Source organism: Microtus oregoni, unplaced genomic scaffold (assembly GCF_018167655.1).
Source record: "Microtus oregoni isolate MIOR12 unplaced genomic scaffold, Mior012 000057F_ref0000458, whole genome shotgun sequence".
NCBI lineage: Eukaryota > Metazoa > Chordata > Mammalia > Rodentia > Cricetidae > Microtus > Microtus oregoni.
The window spans coordinates 8,149,501-8,167,965 of NW_024543833.1; the positions used below are offsets into that span (position 1 = coordinate 8,149,501).

The following is an 18,465-nucleotide window of genomic DNA, read 5'->3' on the forward strand; positions in this document are numbered from 1 at the left end:
TGCAGGCATGAGTTATCACATCTGCCTCTGCAAGTCTGATCTCTAGGCAGAAGAAAATTAGAATGCAGAGATTGCTTTTCTATCAGACACAATCCTTCCTTTTAACTGCAGTTGGGTTTAAGTTATCCAAACTTAAAACGCTACCAAGACAAAACCCCAGGGCCACACTGCACCAACACCTGTGCTTCTCGGAAGGCTGCTGGCTGGGCCTGTGACCATGCTCAAGAGATGCACCAGTGGCTAGCCAGAAAGCAGCCTCTCACCTTCCGCCTTCTGGGTAGCTTCTGCCTTCCTAATCTCCCTGAATGAGGTCCTTCCCACCCCGTCAGGTAGCACATGCCTGCAAAGGTCATATCCAAACTGCAACCAGGAGCAGCTGTCGTTCCAGCACTAAATACAGTAAGCACAACATTAGGAAACAAACAAGCTTCCCCACTGTCTTTACACAGAATAAGAAGATTCTATCTCGGCAACCAACTAACAGATACAAGAAATGTCTTAGGGGAAAGAAAACTGTAAAAGAGGAGAAATCAAAGCAGACTCTGAAGCTTGGGAACAATAGGATAAATCTATATTCTAATTTTTATAAGGTGGCATCATGGAGAAAGACAAGTTCAGTAAAAAAAAACTCAAGTTTATTTCTGAATACACCACATTAAAACATATGCTGTATTTATTCAGAATATCACAATCAATTCAAAAATAGAATTTCTCCCCTGTAAATGTTAACGCTGTGAGCAAGATACATGATATTTTGTTAGGGTCTAATTCCTTAAAACAAATTTATACTTTATATACATTGAATTTATCATACAAAATATATACAACAGCATAACTTTGGTGTAGAAAAATGAGATTGCCAAAATATAACAGTTCATTTACACAGAATGTATTCTAGTTAATTTTTTCCAAGGGCTTCTCCAATTAGACGAACAGCAATACTCTTGCCTTCATCTGTCTGGATCACAAGCAAAGCTTCAAATCTGCCCACCGACTCTGGTCTGAAGTGCACCGGGATGTGGATGTAATGTCGGGCTCTGTGGGAGAAGGAAAGGAGGCGTGTGACAGTGATCAGCAGCACCTGCTGCGGCAATGCTGGCACAGGCTGGAAGAATCAAGAAGAGCGGATTCCTATCTATAATTTTTCTTTGTGTAGTCCTGGCTGCCCTAGAACTCCCCCTGCAGAACCTCCCTCTCAGGCTGGCCTCAAACTCACAGAGACCCGCCTGCCTCACCTTCTGAGTGCTGGGATTAAGGTGCTATCACTGCCCAGCCTATTTCTAATTTTTTTTAATGCTAATATTTAACAAGTTGCTGAAAGAAAGGAAAGGAAAATCTAAAGCTGAGATAGTACAACTCTAGAATGTCTGCCTGGAATGCTTGAGGCCTGCGGCTTTTGTTTCTTTGAGACAGAGGTCTCCTATAGCTCAAGCTGCTCTCAGCCTCGCTGTAGAGTCAAGGACCATGACCCTTACATTCCCTTACCTACACCTCCCACACTAGGATTCTGTGATGATCCCAGGGACTAACGACACCCTAGGCAGGATTCTTCACTTTCTTAGATACTTGCGAAGAGTGAGCAGAAAGTTCCTCACTGCCAGCGCTGAAGAAGAGACGCTGCAAAGCGGAGACCCCCACCCCCTCCCTCCTGCCCTCAATGCCAAGGGAGTCTGGTACCCTCAGAAGAGCACGATGATTTTTGATAAACTCACCTCAAGGAGTATTTTGAGTGTTTGATGTAGAAAGGGGCTCTAGGGCTCAAAAACTTCAGCTGGAAAAGAAAAGGAGACATTTTGTGACAGTAGGAAAATTTGGTATTTGTCATACATAAAACTGCATAAAGTTAGGTTCAGCCTGAATATTAGGCAGGACAAAGAGCGCTGTGTAAGTAGAAACACATTTAAAGAGTTTAACTAATGTAAATGTTATCTAGAAATGTCTGTGTGGCAGAATATGGAAGAAAAAAAAGGTTAGAATTTTTTAATTTGATTTTCAAATAAAAGATCATGGACTGCAAATGAATTTCCTCTCAAATACAGTATTAAAGTAACTTTAAAAATCAATGTATCACAACTGAAATATTATAGAATATATTTCTAATCATTAAGAAATGACCTTTTGAAAGCCCACAGAAATATTTTCAACTTACTGCATGAGCAAAAAAAGAATTATTTCTCAAATTGACTTTCAGTGTCCTGGATTCCCCGAGTTTGGTTGGCAGGAACATGTAGACATCCTTTGGGGCATATACTCCACGGTGACTCAAGTCAAGCTGCCTGCTTTGGGAACAGGTTTACAATGAGAGGCAATTACTCAGTTTGTAACAATGTTTCCATGTACCTTATTATACAGTGCAGCTTTGTATTTCATCTGCAACTCAGAGACTTGTACTGGAGTTTATCTAGTCCATGTGAATGAAGTCACGGGGAGGCTCTTCCAGGAGTGCTGGGTGAGGGGCACTGGGAAGGTGCCTTCATCCCATTTCTGCTTCAGTTCTTGTCACCTGGACCACTCACACTTCCATGGCTATTCTGAACTGTCCAAAGATGCTGACCTCTCTGGCCTTCCCCACAAAGCTAGGGGGCACTGTATCTGTTTCAGTCCTGATTCTGTACATTGACTCTCTGCCACTCTGCCTTCCAATCTCTCTTTGGATCTCACCAGCATGGCACTAGTTGTCTGTCACCTTTCCTGTTCACTTCCCAGAATTTTCAGGGCTTATAACCAACTTACCAGTGTGAAGACAGGACTGTCAGGGCCCCCCCATTTGAAAACTTTGAGGGCAAGACCAAGGCACCCACCAGCACCACCCCCTGCTATCTCCAGTATTTTTTAGCATCATCAGAATTAATTTGAAGAATAGAGGTGAGCAGATAGGTGGACAGCAGAAAAAGGATGTGTTTTCAGGGCTGGAAAGATGGCTCAGTAGTTAACATCACTTCCTGCTCTGAGAGGACCTGAATTTGTTCTCAGCACCCACATTCAAGTTTATTCACCATGGCCTATTAACTCCAGTTCTAGGGGATCTGATGCCTTATTCTGGATTCCAAGAACACAAGCACACAAGCATTTATCCTCAGAAATGTCCATGAAAGCCAGGCACAGTGGTGCACTCCTTTAATCCCAGCATTCCATAGACAGGTGGGTCCCTGTGAGCTCCAGGTCAGACAGGGCTGCACAGGGATACCCTGGAAGTGACTCTTGTAAGCAGAGGTGTGTTAGTGCTACACCGATATCTCACTGACATTGGCACAAACTCACCGAGGTATGTGAGTGGAGGTCTCAGACACAGCACGCCTCCGGGACACGACAGCAGCATCCACTTTAATAAGGGCATCTCTGGAGGAGCATGAGCCCTCAGGACCGTTTTCTGCTCTGATGCTCTGGGCAGAGAAAAAAAATCATGAAGTGGAAGGAGAAAAGGTGAATACTCCAGAAAGCACAAAGACATTTTCTTATGGGAATTCCATTATTTTCTTTAAAAAAAACCAAAAAACCAAAACAAACAAACAAACAAACAAACAAAACAAAACAAAAAACCTGTAAATCCCTTGAACTGCAAACTGTTCTGTGTGCTTGGTTCTGTTGCCCCCAGTGCAAATGCCCACACACGCACATACAGACAGACAGCAACTTACATAATAAAGCCAAACATGAGTTCATGCGGAGTATAGACAAGAGACCCAAAAAGAAGACTGAAAATGTCTGGTAATAAAGACTGACAAGAATCTTAAGATATGAGGCTACAACAAAGTACTGAAAATGAAATTATATGAGGAAATCATTATGTATTTTCAGACTTTTCCAGCTTAGGGTTTTTAATACAGACAATCACTTGCTCATGATACCTAGGACAATGCTCACCTGTCCAGAGAGCTGGAATCTCAATGTGTGTTTCATGTGAGGCTCGTTAGCAGGGTGGCACTCAACATCCCAAAACTGGGCGTAATCCCCTCCATCTCTGGGCAGAAACATGATGGAGACCTACGAAATGCATGAGACACAGACTCCAACTTTAAACACAGACTAGGAATTTAAAGTTTAGTGTAAACCAAGTGAAATAGCAAATACATTTACACTGGCTAGTTCTCCCTCTGAAAAAATGGGTTTGAGGGCTAAAAAGATGGCTCAGTGATTAAGAGCACGAGCTACTCTTTAGAGAACCCAGGTTCAATACACCATATAGAACTCTTGTTTTAGGGGATCTGGTGCCCTCTTCTGGCCTCCTCAGGTACTGTACGCACATGGTACACAGATAAAAACAAATAAAAATACTCATATACATAAACTAATAAAATACTTTTAAAAGAAAGATGTGAACAACTTTATCACTAGTATAACATATCTAAAATATATTTCTTTTAAAGCTATATGTAACATTTCCCTCAAATGTGCAGTATATGCTTTTTTTGGAGGAAAATCCCACCATGGAAACAATCTACTCTTTCAACCTCATCACTGAGGCCTTCTCAGTTCAGACATGAAAACAGTGGAAAGTTAGGGTGACCAGCACAATAAAGCAAATGGTGCTAGGTTATAATAGCTCATATAGTAAGTCAAAATGCTAGTCAGAGCTAGTTGTCCTGCTTATACAGTTTAGGTATACAACCTGAATGTTCAACTGATCAGACTAAAGGGGGCCCCAAAGGTAATCCTGGCAGAGCCAGCAGAAGGAAGGCTCCAAACAGTGATCTGAGCTCTGCAGCAGTATCCAGGGCCCAAGAACCCCAGGTGTGAAGACAACTGGACCTTTACAGCAGCAACCACAAACCCCTGCTTCTCACACAGGCTGTGTCCAAAGGCAGCCCACAGTCACAACTGACTAGATGGAGCGCAGCAACCAACTGAGCACCCACCTTCTAAGAGTCAGGGGCTTCCTTCCCTACAGCTGCTAAGGCAGCAAGGGAATGAAACACACACACACAATCCCAGTGACACTGAACCCACATGGGGACCCCCAAAGCAGCTGGCGATATCTGACAGCCTTACATGTGAGAGATCCCAGTGTCACTGCAGTGGTGACTAGCAACAAAACAAAACTCTACTCAACAAAAACTGACAGGAGGAGCTCAAAATGCAGCTGGAATGGGGAAGCAGACTGCATCCCCCAAGGGGTGAAGATCTGTCTGCAGTCTGAGGAGGATCACCACCACAACAGCAAAGAAATGAATCCTGGTAGAGAGAGCAAGAGACTGCCACTCTCTCTGAAAAGGTCATTAGCCACCCACACCTAAAGAAAAAAACTAGGGGTGCCCTTTTTGACAGCTAAGGATGTATTTCCTTAGCACCCCAGTAGCAGGGAATGGAGACTCCTGACTGAGTACACTCTTGAGTTGTTTCCCCTCCTGGGTTTGATGGGAAGGAGAGCTCAAGAGACTGCCTAAGAAGGAAAAGAAGGAAGACTTCTGAGCCTGGCTCCAGCCAGAATTCACTAAGCCTGCTTTGCAGGCAGAAAAGAAGATCGCTACTTGGTGGGTTGCTGTAATGGCAGCTTCTACATCAAGTAGAAAACTCACTGGAACCCCTAATGTTCCACCCTCCAGGATTCAACCTGCAGCTACAGCGGGTAAGGGGACTTGTTCTTGCCCCAGCCCTCAAGACTCAAATAGGGAACCATTTTTTTGCGGCTGTTTACAGCCTTCAAAACATGCCAGAGACAAGAGTGGCCTGTGGCCATGCAGACTTGCTCTGCATGGAATGACTGTTGGTTGGCATCCTGAGATCTGCTGAAGGCTTTAAGTTGTATAACACTTGCTGACAGTCCCTGCACTGGTACCTTGTGTAGTACACAGGGCTATATTCCACATTCCCATTTAAGTTGTTGCTCCCATGTGGCAAATAAAGCTCCCTCTGGCCATCAGATTCCCCTCCACTGTCTGTCCTCTCCATTCTTGGACAACCTGGGACGATAGGACTTACCATCTCACTATAACAATGTGACAATATTTTACAGTAGTGCTTTATAAAGTCAGTGTTGAAAAGTCTTGGCTTTACCAAAGAACAGGGGTCACCAATGAGTTAGTATCTCTGAGTCTGGACTAAAACATTAACATATGTAAATGCTTCATTCTTGCCTTGCAGAGCATAATAATAACCCAGGTTCTGAGAGTTTAGAGGGAAAGGAAGAACAGACCTAGACAAGAGCACCCAGTCCAGGGAGTTGAACACACAATGAAGAGGAGTGGGCAAGCATTAAAACAATGACATCCTGTACAGGTACAAAACACTGAGAGTAAATAGGCAATTTGTCTGGAACACTGAGAATCATGCCTCTTTAAACTCCAAGGCCAGGTGGTGGTGGTGCAAGCCTTTAATCCCAGCACTCTGAGGTGGAGGCAGAGGCAGAGGCAGAGGCAGAGGCAGGCGGATCTGGGTGAGTTCGAGGCTAGCCTGGTCTACAGAGATAGTTCCAGTACAGCCAGGGAAATCCTGTCTCAAAAAAAAAAAAAAATTAAAGTAAAAAAAGAGGAAAGAAAGCTAGCATTCCTGCACATCATACACTCAATACACACCCTGAAGACTTCCGTGTTTATTACCTCATTCAATCCTTGTACCACACTGATCAATACTTCAAAAGTTTACTACACACTACTGCTGCTATTTTTTAATGACAGAGATGCCCAAGAGGCACTCTATATTCCTATTTAGTAACTCCAATTCACCAGGCTAAACTTGGATGGAATTGTTTCTCTGATTTATTGTCAGTGTACTATCTTGACTGAAAGTGTATTTGTTTACATTTCCCTAGGAGAAAATCACACAACAATAAAAAATAAAAACACCATGGAGCTTACATTTCTAGTCAAATATAAATAAACAAATGAGAATTCTTGGCTCTCTACACTCTCTGAGTATAGCTCTGAGACCTCACCAGAGAAGTTTCTTTGGGATGGTGGTTAATGCAGAAACTCACAAATGGTCAAAATGCAGGGAATAAGTATCCAGGGAGTTCTAAGTCACCAATGGGACACCTCAGTAGGAGTTCTCAGTCACCAATGGGACACCTCAGTAGGAGTCCTTGAAGTGGGAGATACAGGCAGTTACAAGCCACCTGACATGGATGCTGAGAAACAAACTTGAGTCCTCTGAAAGTGCTCCTAACCGCTGAGCCTTTTCTCCAGATCTCTAGCTAAGGTTTTCAGCATGATTATATATGTAACAAATAATGAAAATAGAGGTCATGAATTTGCAAGACAATAAGGAGGAGTAATGGGAAGTTATAGAGGGAGGAGGGGAAGGAGAAAACAAGTATTTATAATCTCAAAAATAAAAGAAATGATTTTCAAAATACTTTGAAAATAATAAAAGCTCACAACAGTTGGAAGGAATATATATGAAAATATACTGATAACTGTGCTGTCAATGTTGAATTTTTTTCTGAAGAACAGTGGGTTTTGATGGCTATAGCTGGTAGGCAGAACTATTGTCATGATCAGTGAAGTTTTTTGTGAACACTACTAGCTGCTGCAACCCTTATCAACAAATTCAATGCTGCTTAGTAACTTCCCACCATTATGCAATGGAAGTGTGCTTGGACCAAGCAAACTTTTTCTCCAGTGGACAGTGGACAGATGGCCCTGCGGCCAGCTCTGGTCTGAAGGAAACAAACTGAGGCGACCAGGTTACATGATTCATTCCTGGTGGAATATATTCTTACCAGCTGTCTATGAAAAACTTCCAAACCTCACCTTTTGGATTCCATGGCCTTCTAGTGTGCCAGAAATGGGTGAGCATCTGAATGCTGTGTAGGTTGCTCTAAAAACATCGCCAGTTTCATCAACTCCCTGGAAAATAATCATTTAAAATAATTAAATAGCTATTTTATTATTATTCAAATGACAAAGAATTTCCTGATCCAATAAATTAATAAAAAGATCCCATCATTTTTATAGTTATGGAGGACAGGACAAATCCCCTCATAACAGGTCAGGAAACATGCCTAAGGAAGGGCCTTCTCCCCAGCTGAGCTCTGCCCAGATACACAGCAGCTCCCATGGGCTGAAACATGACAGATATAACAGCAATGAGTGAACACAGGAGCACGGCGCGCATGGAAAGAAATCAGTGTGTGCACCCATAGGGCTCAGTATAAAACCCTTAACATTTCCAAAATAATTCATATCAGGCTAAAAATCAGAACCAGGAAAACTAAATGGAACAAGCATTTTTGTTTGTTTTACACTTTAAAAAAGTTTTCCATTTTGAATCTCAGAATTACCTGGTGAAAAAGTATGGGTGTACACAATTCTAACTCACAGAAAAACACAAGTGAATCAACTGGGGCACAAACAACCAACATCTTAACCTGCACTTGTATTCGGGGTTTGAAACAGCCCACAGTTTAGATGACTGACCTTGACATATGGAGGAGCAAAAGATGACAGGTGCCACTTCACATCTGTGGGGCCACAGTTCTCCAGTTCCAGATAATTCTCTGAAAAGAAAAAAAATGCACATTTGTACCCTGAGAGGCTAGTGGCAAGCAGCTCTGTGACAAACCTATGACCTGATAAGTCAAGAAGAAAGTACAGAATTTTCTAGAGAATCAAATATCCTGTTTTGGATTCTTTTTCAAGGTATAATGCAAAGGATACTGAAGGGCTGAAACAAGAGAACGAGATTATAATACAATCTAAAGACAGGTGTCAAAGATTCACAAGGTCAGACTGGAGGAGATGAAGGCTCTGTCCTGGGTCCAACAACTCTAAGAACACATCACGTGAGCCAACAGCAGTCGCCAGTCACACCACCCAGGGAGACCAGAAAGAAGGGGGAAGGACATGAGTGGCAACAGGGTATAAGTGGCCCAGGGCTTTGATATAACTGCAGAAGCTGGGCTACAAGAGTCTCGAGGAATTCTGAAAGGGATGAGACAGGAAAATCCAGGAGCATCAGCACCCAAGTGTGAAAAGTCCATGGAGGAAAAGGCAGTGCCACCTAAGAGGCTATAGACATGGCAAACAGCTCTTCTGAGAGCTCTGATCAAGTTGCCCGGGCACTGTGATGGCACCTAACCAAACCAAGAAAGAGAGGGCTGGGAGCAGGACCCTTCCACCAGAGGGTGTGCTGAGAAAGATGGGGGTGGAGACCAGAAGTGTCTGTGATGGTAGAACACACAGAGGGCCATTGAAAGGAGCCAACAAAAAAGGAGAAAAGGAAGGTGAGAGCAAAGAACGGGGGCAGGGAGAGTCCTGAGAAAGCAGAGCAGATGGGCCTAGATTTCAGCAGAAGCCTTGAACAGAAAGATTTCATTTAGCCTGATGACTTTTCTATGTGTGAGGCAAAGTCAGGAGCTGTAAAATGTGAAAGGACTCAGGGAACAGCTGGGACATGGGCTCCTGGTCAGACACACGATAAAGGGACCTTTGGGACTATAAATCTGTCAGCAAAGCCTGTAAGGCTTTGGCCAGTAACGCCCTGATGCTGGAGTGGGAACACAAGCGGCCAGACATCTAGGTTTGACCAAAGATTAACAAGAAGGCACAGAAAGTTGAGGGAAACGGGGGGAAAGGCCACAGGAATCAAGGACTCTAAGAAAAGAAGGACCTAAGCCAAGTGGTAGAAGCCATGAAGGTTGTGGACCCTGCAATGATGACATCAACAAGGTTGGAAAGACTAGCCTGAAATCCCTGAAGCAGGGAAAAGACAGGAAAGGTCTTAGAGTCAAAGCAGAGTGAGCCTTTGGGGTAAACAGTAAGGTCCAGAGGCCTACAAAGAAGGAAACAAAGTCAATGAAATGTACTGTATGACTCAGTCAGACAGGGACCCAAATCCTTTCTAGAACACTCAAATAATACTATCCATTTAGCAAACATCAGCAAGGAGAAGGATAAAGAGACATTAACTACAGAGTACCAACTAGATGGTAAAGACCAGGTTCATTGCTTTATATACATAACTGAACAAATGAATGACTGAATCTACTCTCAGTGTGCCCCAGAAGGTGATGGTTACAATAGGCCCTTAACACATGAAGAAACTGAGCAGTTAACCCAGCCTGTTGAGGATCTCAAAATCAAACAGGATCAGAGCCTTGGTCTCTCCATCTAAACTGTGGTGATTGGAATGAAAATGATCCCCACAGGCTCATAGGAAGTAGCAATATTGGGAAATTTGGCTTTGTTGGATGAAGTGTGTCACTGTGGGTGGGCTTTCGGTTTCAGAAGCCCAGGCCAGAAGAACCAGCAGTACTCTCTCTTCCTGCTACCCTGCCTGCCTATGCACCATCACACTTCTTGCCACAGCGATAACGGACTAATCCTCTAAACTGTAAGTCAATCCTAGTTAAATGTTTTCCTTTATAAGAGTTGCTGTGGTAATGGTGTCTCTTCACAGAAATAAAATCCCAAGACACCATCTCCTTTCTTCTTCAGCTACTAGGTGAGAGACCTGGTTGGAACAGGATAGTAATGACCACCCAATAAAACCTAAATACCAGGAATACACAGATATTTGAGCCCAGGCTTCAGATTTTAAGATAGTGTTTTCAAATCCATCCCATTGATGTGGAGGCAGAGATGCCTTTGTCAACTCTAGAGTTTTGAAAGTTGCTTCCAATGCACTTCCTGTTTACTTACGTAATATTATAACCTTCTGGAGTCTTTAATGGAGTTGAAGAATAGATAGCTATAGTTTTCCTTAGTTATGATAAAAGATAAAGTATATATAAATATTGTAACTGTGATCTTGCTTAATACCTGTTTTGTTATATGTGATTTTACTATGCTAAAGTTAAAACCTTCCTTTTTATTTAAACGGAAAGGGGGAGGTGATGTGGGATTCCCCTCTCTATGCTGTGAATACCATTGGTTAATAAAGAAACTGTCTTGGGCCTGCACAGAGAATAGAGGTAGGCGAAAAAAACTGAACTGAATGCTGGGAGAAAGAAGGAAGAGTTAGGGAGAAGCCATGTAGCTGGAACTTTACCCAGAAAGCCACAGCCACGTGATGATACACAGATTAATAGAAATTGGTTAAATTAATATGTAATAGCTAGCCAATAAGAAGTTAGAGCTAATAGGCCAAGCAATATTGCAAATAAAATGGCTTCTGTGTGGTTATTTCGGGTCTTAGCTGCCCAGCAGCTGGGAAACAAACAAGCGCCCTCCTACTATGTCCCATTATTGAAATGGCTACCAATGACTCCATAATTTTCTCCTTAAGCAGGAGTAAATTTCATACATAATAACTCAAGATTAACTTTCAGCAAGGAGCTGGAAGTTCAGCAGGAAAGCACTAACATGTGCTCTGATGCCCTGGTGTTGAGACCTAGCACACAAAACAAATGCACAGATTTATTAAAAGTGAAGCACCAGACTATGTGCAGTGACTGGCGTCTGACCAAACTGTGATACAGTACCTGAGGCTTGACCAGGTTCTGTTGGAGGAAAAATCACTGTCTTGCTTCTAATTGCAACTTTTGTGGAAGGTGGTTTTGTTACTGGTTTTGTCAAATGACTAATGGAAGGCTCAGGTCCTGGGACAAGAATTCCAAACGTGCTGGAGGCCAGATGAGGTAAAGGTTCTTGAGTCAAATCTTCTCGAATTTGAACCTTTACCATTTTCTGAAATGAATTCAAATGAATAAGACACAAAAGTAGTTACCAGTTTAAACGGCACATTCTGTTTTTTAATAATAATAAATTCCAAACAAATGAAACACTTATGAATTTAGATTTTAAAGTTTATTCAGATCTCAAAGAAGTAAATCTTTTCGTTCAATTTCTGCTCTCAGCATTAGATTTCTTCCCCTCCCTCCCTTCCTCCCACTACCTCTGCATGTATGTTCTTGGGTATGTGTGAGTGTACATGAATATGTGTCTGAGCACTCGTGAGGAGGTCAAGGGACAACCTTGGGTGTTGGTTTTAAGTAAGGCCTCTTGTTGTGACTATGTACACGAGCTAAGAGGCCAGTGCTCACATCTTGCTGTAGGAGCACAGGGTCAGCAGAGGCATGCTCCTAGTCTGTCTTTACGTAGGTTCTGGCGCCCTGAACTCAGAAAGCAAGTGCTTTACCCACTGTGCCATCTCCCCTGGCTCCCTCCCCTCTTCCTTTTTGATTTTAAAGCAAATAATTAGTAGTAATTTCTGGGTCCTTATTTTCCACTCCCTGTCTCCCAGTAAAACTGTTCAGATCACTAAGGGCAAAACTCTATACTAAGTGCTCTGAGAAGTAAACCTACTTGGGCTTCATTTGACTTCCACAATGTATAAGTTCTTAAGGATTGTGAAACTGAATGCTGTTCAGAAAAATAATTTAGACATACCTTCTGCCCATTATCACAGTGTATATAGATCAAACCAGTCCATGGGAACATTGACTGCTTTGTGGACAGGGAAGAATTAGGACTCACAAGAATTTGTATTTTACTCCTGTAAAAAATAATAATAATGAACAATGAGAATATTCTTCACTTTTACAGTATTAATGACAAGTTACAAATGCTGCTCTGCTAATAACCAATCATTTCCTATGGCTGGAAAAAACAGAATGTGGTTAGCTCTCGCCCTATCTTCTTCTCATGGCTCATCTGGCCTCAGTACCCAACAATGGTAACAAAGGTATACTGGCACAAACCCCTCGACCCAAGGAAAACTCTTTCTAATACAAACCACTAACTATAAACACCATCTCAGAATCAATTCCAGATAGTCATAGTACACAAACTCTGAGTCACTTGATAATTGGGGATGATATAGTCACAGCACAAATCAAATTAACTATCCAGTAAACTGGGAGAAAATATGAGAGAAAACGGGGGAGGGGTACTAACTGGTCAGTTATTGATATTCTCCATTCTCACATTTCCCTCAGGAAGTTTAAATGAAGAGATCAGACTTATGTCTATGAAAAAAAAACACTTGTCAAAAATAGCATAGCAAAATTATTTTCCATTACTAATAGCCAATCTATGGGATCCCTGGGGCAATCTGTAAAATAATTGTTCTACCACCCCCTATTTTTTTCTCCGTAGCTGGCAAGGGCATGCTGCATGAGACAAACACTCAGTGTCAGTGTGCCTGAATTGACTGCTTTGCACCAGGTCTACTCTGGGTACCTATCCTTGTATTAGCTCATCCCAAGTGTCTTCAAAACAAATCAAAACTAACGAAAGCCTCCATGACGGCATCTGAATAACAACACAGAAAAAAACAAAAAACCATACTTACTGTGGTGTGATAAATCCATGTTGCGGTGTGACTGTCAGGCAATGCGCTGGCCAGTACAGCTCAAATTTCAGTACCCTAACAGAGTTATTTATAATCTGGAAACGTCCAGTTTTTGCCATGTCACCTAATATGCCAGAAAAATAATGTTAATTTCATTTAGCCATAGTGAAAAGACAAAGGTCAGTAATACTGAATCCTGAGTAAATGTACTTATATAATAATACCTTATTTGCTTTTCTCAACAGTTCAACTCTAGGAATTTCAAGTCTGTGTTAAAGTGGGTCTTGAAGAACTACTGAAAACTACAAAGGCACTGGCTACCCAGAAACAGGTTAGAGAGACTATAAACCTGAAAATGCCCTCACCTGACTTCACTTTGGGAAACGTGTATGTACCATTTGCTCCTGCCCTGAATCAACAGTTATCACTGTTACATGGATAAGCAGCAGGTAAAGCTAGCTCCTTACATGGAATACTGATCAACTGTCAGGTCTATAGGGATGCAAACCCTGACTCCTAAATGTACTTCTGAGAAGTCCTTACCCGGGTAATCACAAGAAGAAGGAGCTACCAGAATCAAGTGTTCCGGATGGACAGCCCAACTTTCTTCAGAGACTGGTGTGTCCTGAGTTGAGTGGGCAATATGTGAGAGAAAAGGAGGACCTTGAGGGCCTTTAACTGGCAAAACATCCAAAGAGACATTGCCACTTTGTTTTCCAGAAGTTCCAGATTCACTAGGGGAAAATATTTAAAAGGAGAAAAGAAAGAGACATAAAAAATATTAACAAATCTAATTATTTCACATTTTATATCAGGGCTTCATAAAATAAATAGTTATGATACAAGTAAGAGGGTTTGATGTCATATAATTTTTAGTAAATATGAAGTCTCCATATTTTATATATAAAATTACTTTGTAGGGTTTGGGTTGTAGCTCTGGGGTAGGGTGCTTGCCAAGCGTGACAACACCCTGGGGTCTGACCCTAGCACAAGAGGAGAGAAAAGATAGAGAATTGAAACAAAAAAATGTAAGAGTACATTTAGTCAAACTATTTAATGATTTCCACCTTTTTTTTCTGCCTGACTTCTGTATCTTAAATGTCTTAAAAAATTTAATGGAAAAATGGTCCAATAGAAAGAAAAAACAATTTCACTAAGCATGGTGGAACATGCCTTTAATTCCAACACTGCAGGCCCAAGACAGGTAGTGTTCAGTGAGCTAGAGGCTATCCTGGTCTACACAGGCATTCCAGGCCATCCAAGACTACATAGTCAGACCCTATCAAAGGAAGGAAGAAGAAAGAAGAAAAAAAGGAGGGAGCCAGTGAGGAAGAAAGAAAAGAAGGAAGGAAGGGGGGAAAGAAGAAAAACCAATTATTCTTTAACATATCTCTAACTGCACAACGATAACTGGTTTCACAACAGTGACACAAACTCCATTGAAAAGGCTTCTGGAAAATGCGACAGGAAAGAATACTAATCCAGTCTAAGAAGACTCTCACTATTTTCTAGTAAGCCTTACAAAACAATTCTAAATCAAACTTACTTTGTAATCTCAAAAACAAAAATCATAATTGAAGTGTTAATGTGCAGTGTCCCAACTCTGCCCTGCATATGGGGCTCCAGCTTTACTTCCAATCAGCACTGAGCAGAAAATCAGAGGGGAAGCCCACCCCTCTTCTAACCAGCACATGATCACCTTGGTTTCAAATCAGACTTCACAGCACCAGAAAACAAGAGAGGCACTGGGAAAGTCAGGACCAGGTGAAACAAGTGCTGGTTCTTGGTATTTCTACTTACTAAGGATAATTTCCTTACTCTGTGATATACGTAACTGCTAAATTTAATTAATCCTTTAAATGCCTTTGAAATTATCAGAACTAAAGCAAAGGAATAAGAACAGAGGGGCAGGCAGGTGGGGGAGTTACTGGCAGGGGTTGGGATGTGGTACTGAACATGTGGGGACACTAAGCTGGTGTGCATTGCAGCACTGGGCTTGGAAGACAAAATACAACAGCATTGGTTGAATGTGGGAGATTGAGTGAAACCTTAAGGCAAAAGATAATAATGGGTTAGTCAGAGAAAAACACAGTGGGAAAGATATACTATAGAAAGAAACTGGGGGCATTTATATAAACTCATGTTTTCTGACATATTTACGAAGAGAAATAGATACAGAAACGTGGATTTACACATGAATCCATGCATTTCTTAGGTCTTCCACTATAGTAGGATGGGCACATCCAAGGCATTCCCTGGTTCTCAATGTCATTTTCTAAACAAAGGCACTTCTAAGAGAAATAAGAATCATAAAGCTGGGAAGGGTAGAGTCAGATAAGTCCTGAGTAAGGAAATACTCAGGACTGACGGGAGGCCCAGCAAAGGACCAGTGAATGAGGATGGGATGAGAGAACAAGAGTCGTGCTGACTACACAAGCCCACCCTGCCAGCAGTAAGTACATACAAAGGAGAAAAGTCTCCTTCACAGTGGACAGCCACCTGAGAACTGCAGAATATAAGAGAACAGAATGAAAAGAAATGCTCTGACTACCATGATAGCAATAACATGAGTCGGGCAGCAATTACCAACAGATATAAAAAATTTGGTAATAATTCACTACACCTGAAATGTGTTTAAAATATATTAGCTTGGTAGTGGAGAAACTTGAAAACACTATTTTTAACCAAGTTATAAAAATATTACTGCTGCTGAGCACAGTGGCACATGCTTCCTTCTAACCCCAGCATTCGGTGAATCTGAGTCTGACCAGCCTGGTCTACAGAGTGAAAAACAAAAACAACACCACGACCAGTCAGCATCACCCACCATCTGTGAGACACATGGAAAAAATTAAACAGCGCTGTTTCTTTGGTGTTCTGCTGAAAGTGTCAAAGCTGAATTTGCAAACTGAAAAAAAATCAATGGTAGGAAAATGGTCAGCAGCTGACCTGTACACTATTTTCTCACTTTTTTTTTTTTTTTGGGGATTTTTCGAGACAGGGTTTCTCTGTGGTTTTGGAGCCTGTCCTGGAACTATTTTCTCACTTTTACTGAGAAAACTCAGAAAAAAAAGAGATGATTTAGGTAGATCTGGTAATCTCAGAGGCAGCATGTTAATGCCCTGTCTATGGAATGGTGTAATAGCATGTTTAGTGTAGCATCTACGTACAACTGTACATGGATTTAAAAAAATGGAAATTTATGAGCCTATGGGATATAGCTCTTTGAAAATTATCATTTAAATTATTTAATTACCAAACTGTAAAACAGAACTTCCATGCTTGAAATAGCTCCCTTTTGTCATATGCTCAATACAGAGAATCAGTGGAAAACTGGTCTAGAACACAGGTACTAATACAAAAAGTACCTGGGAAGAACCACAGGTAACTGATCTCAAATTACCAGCAAAGCCTAACTATGGGATTCTTCTGACTCTGAGGTTCTGATCTGAAAATCCATTTATACTCTCTCATCTGTGAATGGTAAGGAAGGACAGACAGACTGCTCATTACTGAGGACACAGGTCATCAAAATACAGTACAATCTTGGATTTCAGACAAGAGAAAAGAGGATCTTCTTCCAGTTTGACTGTGAAGGGCTTTATTCTGGCAGAGTCCATGCACTAAGGACTGTACTGATGTTAAATGCTCTAATTCTGATACTTAACTATAGGACTAACTTTAACAACTTAGGGTTATTCGTGCCTGCAGTTCACTCTTAATGTGATTAAGACAAAAATTTCTATAAAAAAAGAGATGGCACATAAATATGTTAAGAACTAGGAAATCTGAGTATTGGGTTTTCAGAAGTTGTCTATTTTTGAGCTTTTCCAGGAGTTTTAAATAATTTCAAATTTTGTTAAAAAGGTGGGAAAATGGGAGAAAAACATGGTATAGTGGGGAGAAGATGAACTGCAGTATGAATCAATCAGTCATGAGCTCTAGTGCAAGATTTCTGTGTATTTGCTTTACCTTTTAGATTCCAACATAGCACTGGAAGAAGGCTGAAGAAATTCTCGGAATTCTCCAATGACTGACAGAGTAATCTTACGCATGCTTCCATAAAAGAGCTGAATGTCATTAGGCCGCTGAGGAAGATCACACGCTGCGAAAGAGCATGCTTTGAAACACATAAGCCCTCACACAAGCACAGCAGAAAACACGACAATGAATTTACACACAGCCGTATTCCCTTAGGTTGAGGTAGGAAGCATCTCAATTATCAATACCACCAACAGGTACAGACTGTTCACCATCAGAGCTGACAAACTATGAACCTAATGTGAAGAATCATCTTTGCTGCAACGTCTCCGAGCTTTAGCTCCCTCAACTATTATCTGGAACAGCAAGCAGTACTCATCTATCTCAGGGACACCATGAGCCTTAGAACATGAACATTTTTTAAGATATGTATGGCACGAAGCATACATGGTGAGTAAGGCACTACCTAGTTCTTCAGGTTAACTAGACTTCAGAGTGACTCCTGGAGGGAGGTATGAGGTACACATTTAAAAGGAGGAATCTGAAGCATGAAAAGGCTAAGGGCAAGTTTCACAGTTAAGCAAATCTAGGAACCAGTCACTATTATCATTACTAAATATTTCTAGATTAATTAAAGAGGAGGAACATCATGACTATCTTCTAGGTTAGGCTGTCCAAATGTGTATATACAAGAAATTTTAGTGTATTTCATTCTATCATCCTTTAAAAATTACATATTTTAAATGGAAATCAAAAAGTAACAAATTTGTTGTTTTTCTTGAGACAGGATCTCATACAGCCAGTGCTGGTCTTGTACCTTTGACCCTCCTGACTCCACTCCCAAATGCTTACATTACATTCATCTATCACCAAGCCAGGTCATGAGTTTAAATTTATAGTAACTATGCTATGACTATAAATTATGAGAATAGTTGTTTATTATTTATTAATGGGTTTGCCAAAACAACACATTTCTTGAATTTCTGGACAAAGAGCCGCCCTGGTACATTGTTCCTCATCCTGGTACATCTTCTCCACTTTGAGAATGAGTCAGCTCATTCTCGAGAACTGGCCCTTCCTCTATGCCTTCCCATTCCTAAACACACTCTGGTGTTCTACTCCTCACCACACACCTTAACTTTCCCTCCATCTGTCCTCTGGACTCTCGGCCCTTTATGGGTAAGGACTGCATTCTAGTGCCACACAGCTGGGGCCTATCTCTCTACTCGCCAGGCACGTGGACTATCACGGCTGGTGAAATTATGCCAATTTCCAAACCGCTGAAACTCTACCTGCTTTCTTAGTCCCATCTTC

At 41.5% G+C, this 18,465-nt stretch overlaps 1 protein-coding gene across 2 annotated transcripts in view; it reads right to left on the reverse strand.

Annotated features, from left to right (window-relative positions):
• Nucleotides 1–613: 613 nt before the first annotated feature.
• Nucleotides 614–18,465, reverse strand: part of LOC121438782 (nucleoporin SEH1) — a 107,290-nt gene continuing 89,438 nt past the window's right edge. For both annotated transcript variants that reach the window (XM_041639206.1, XM_041639202.1), the window contains 12 exons: nt 17,143–17,275; nt 13,714–13,904; nt 13,171–13,294; nt 12,267–12,372; nt 11,360–11,564; nt 8,355–8,434; nt 7,689–7,784; nt 3,865–3,984; nt 3,262–3,383; nt 2,150–2,279; nt 1,713–1,771; nt 614–1,037 (listed from right to left, as the gene is read on the reverse strand). In XM_041639206.1, the coding sequence (XP_041495140.1) occupies nt 899–1,037; nt 1,713–1,771; nt 2,150–2,279; nt 3,262–3,383; nt 3,865–3,984; nt 7,689–7,784; nt 8,355–8,434; nt 11,360–11,564; nt 12,267–12,372; nt 13,171–13,294; nt 13,714–13,904; nt 17,143–17,275 (1,505 nt within the window). In that variant the 3' untranslated portion in view covers nt 614–898. The remainder of the gene's footprint in view (nt 1,038–1,712; nt 1,772–2,149; nt 2,280–3,261; nt 3,384–3,864; nt 3,985–7,688; nt 7,785–8,354; nt 8,435–11,359; nt 11,565–12,266; nt 12,373–13,170; nt 13,295–13,713; nt 13,905–17,142; nt 17,276–18,465) is intronic.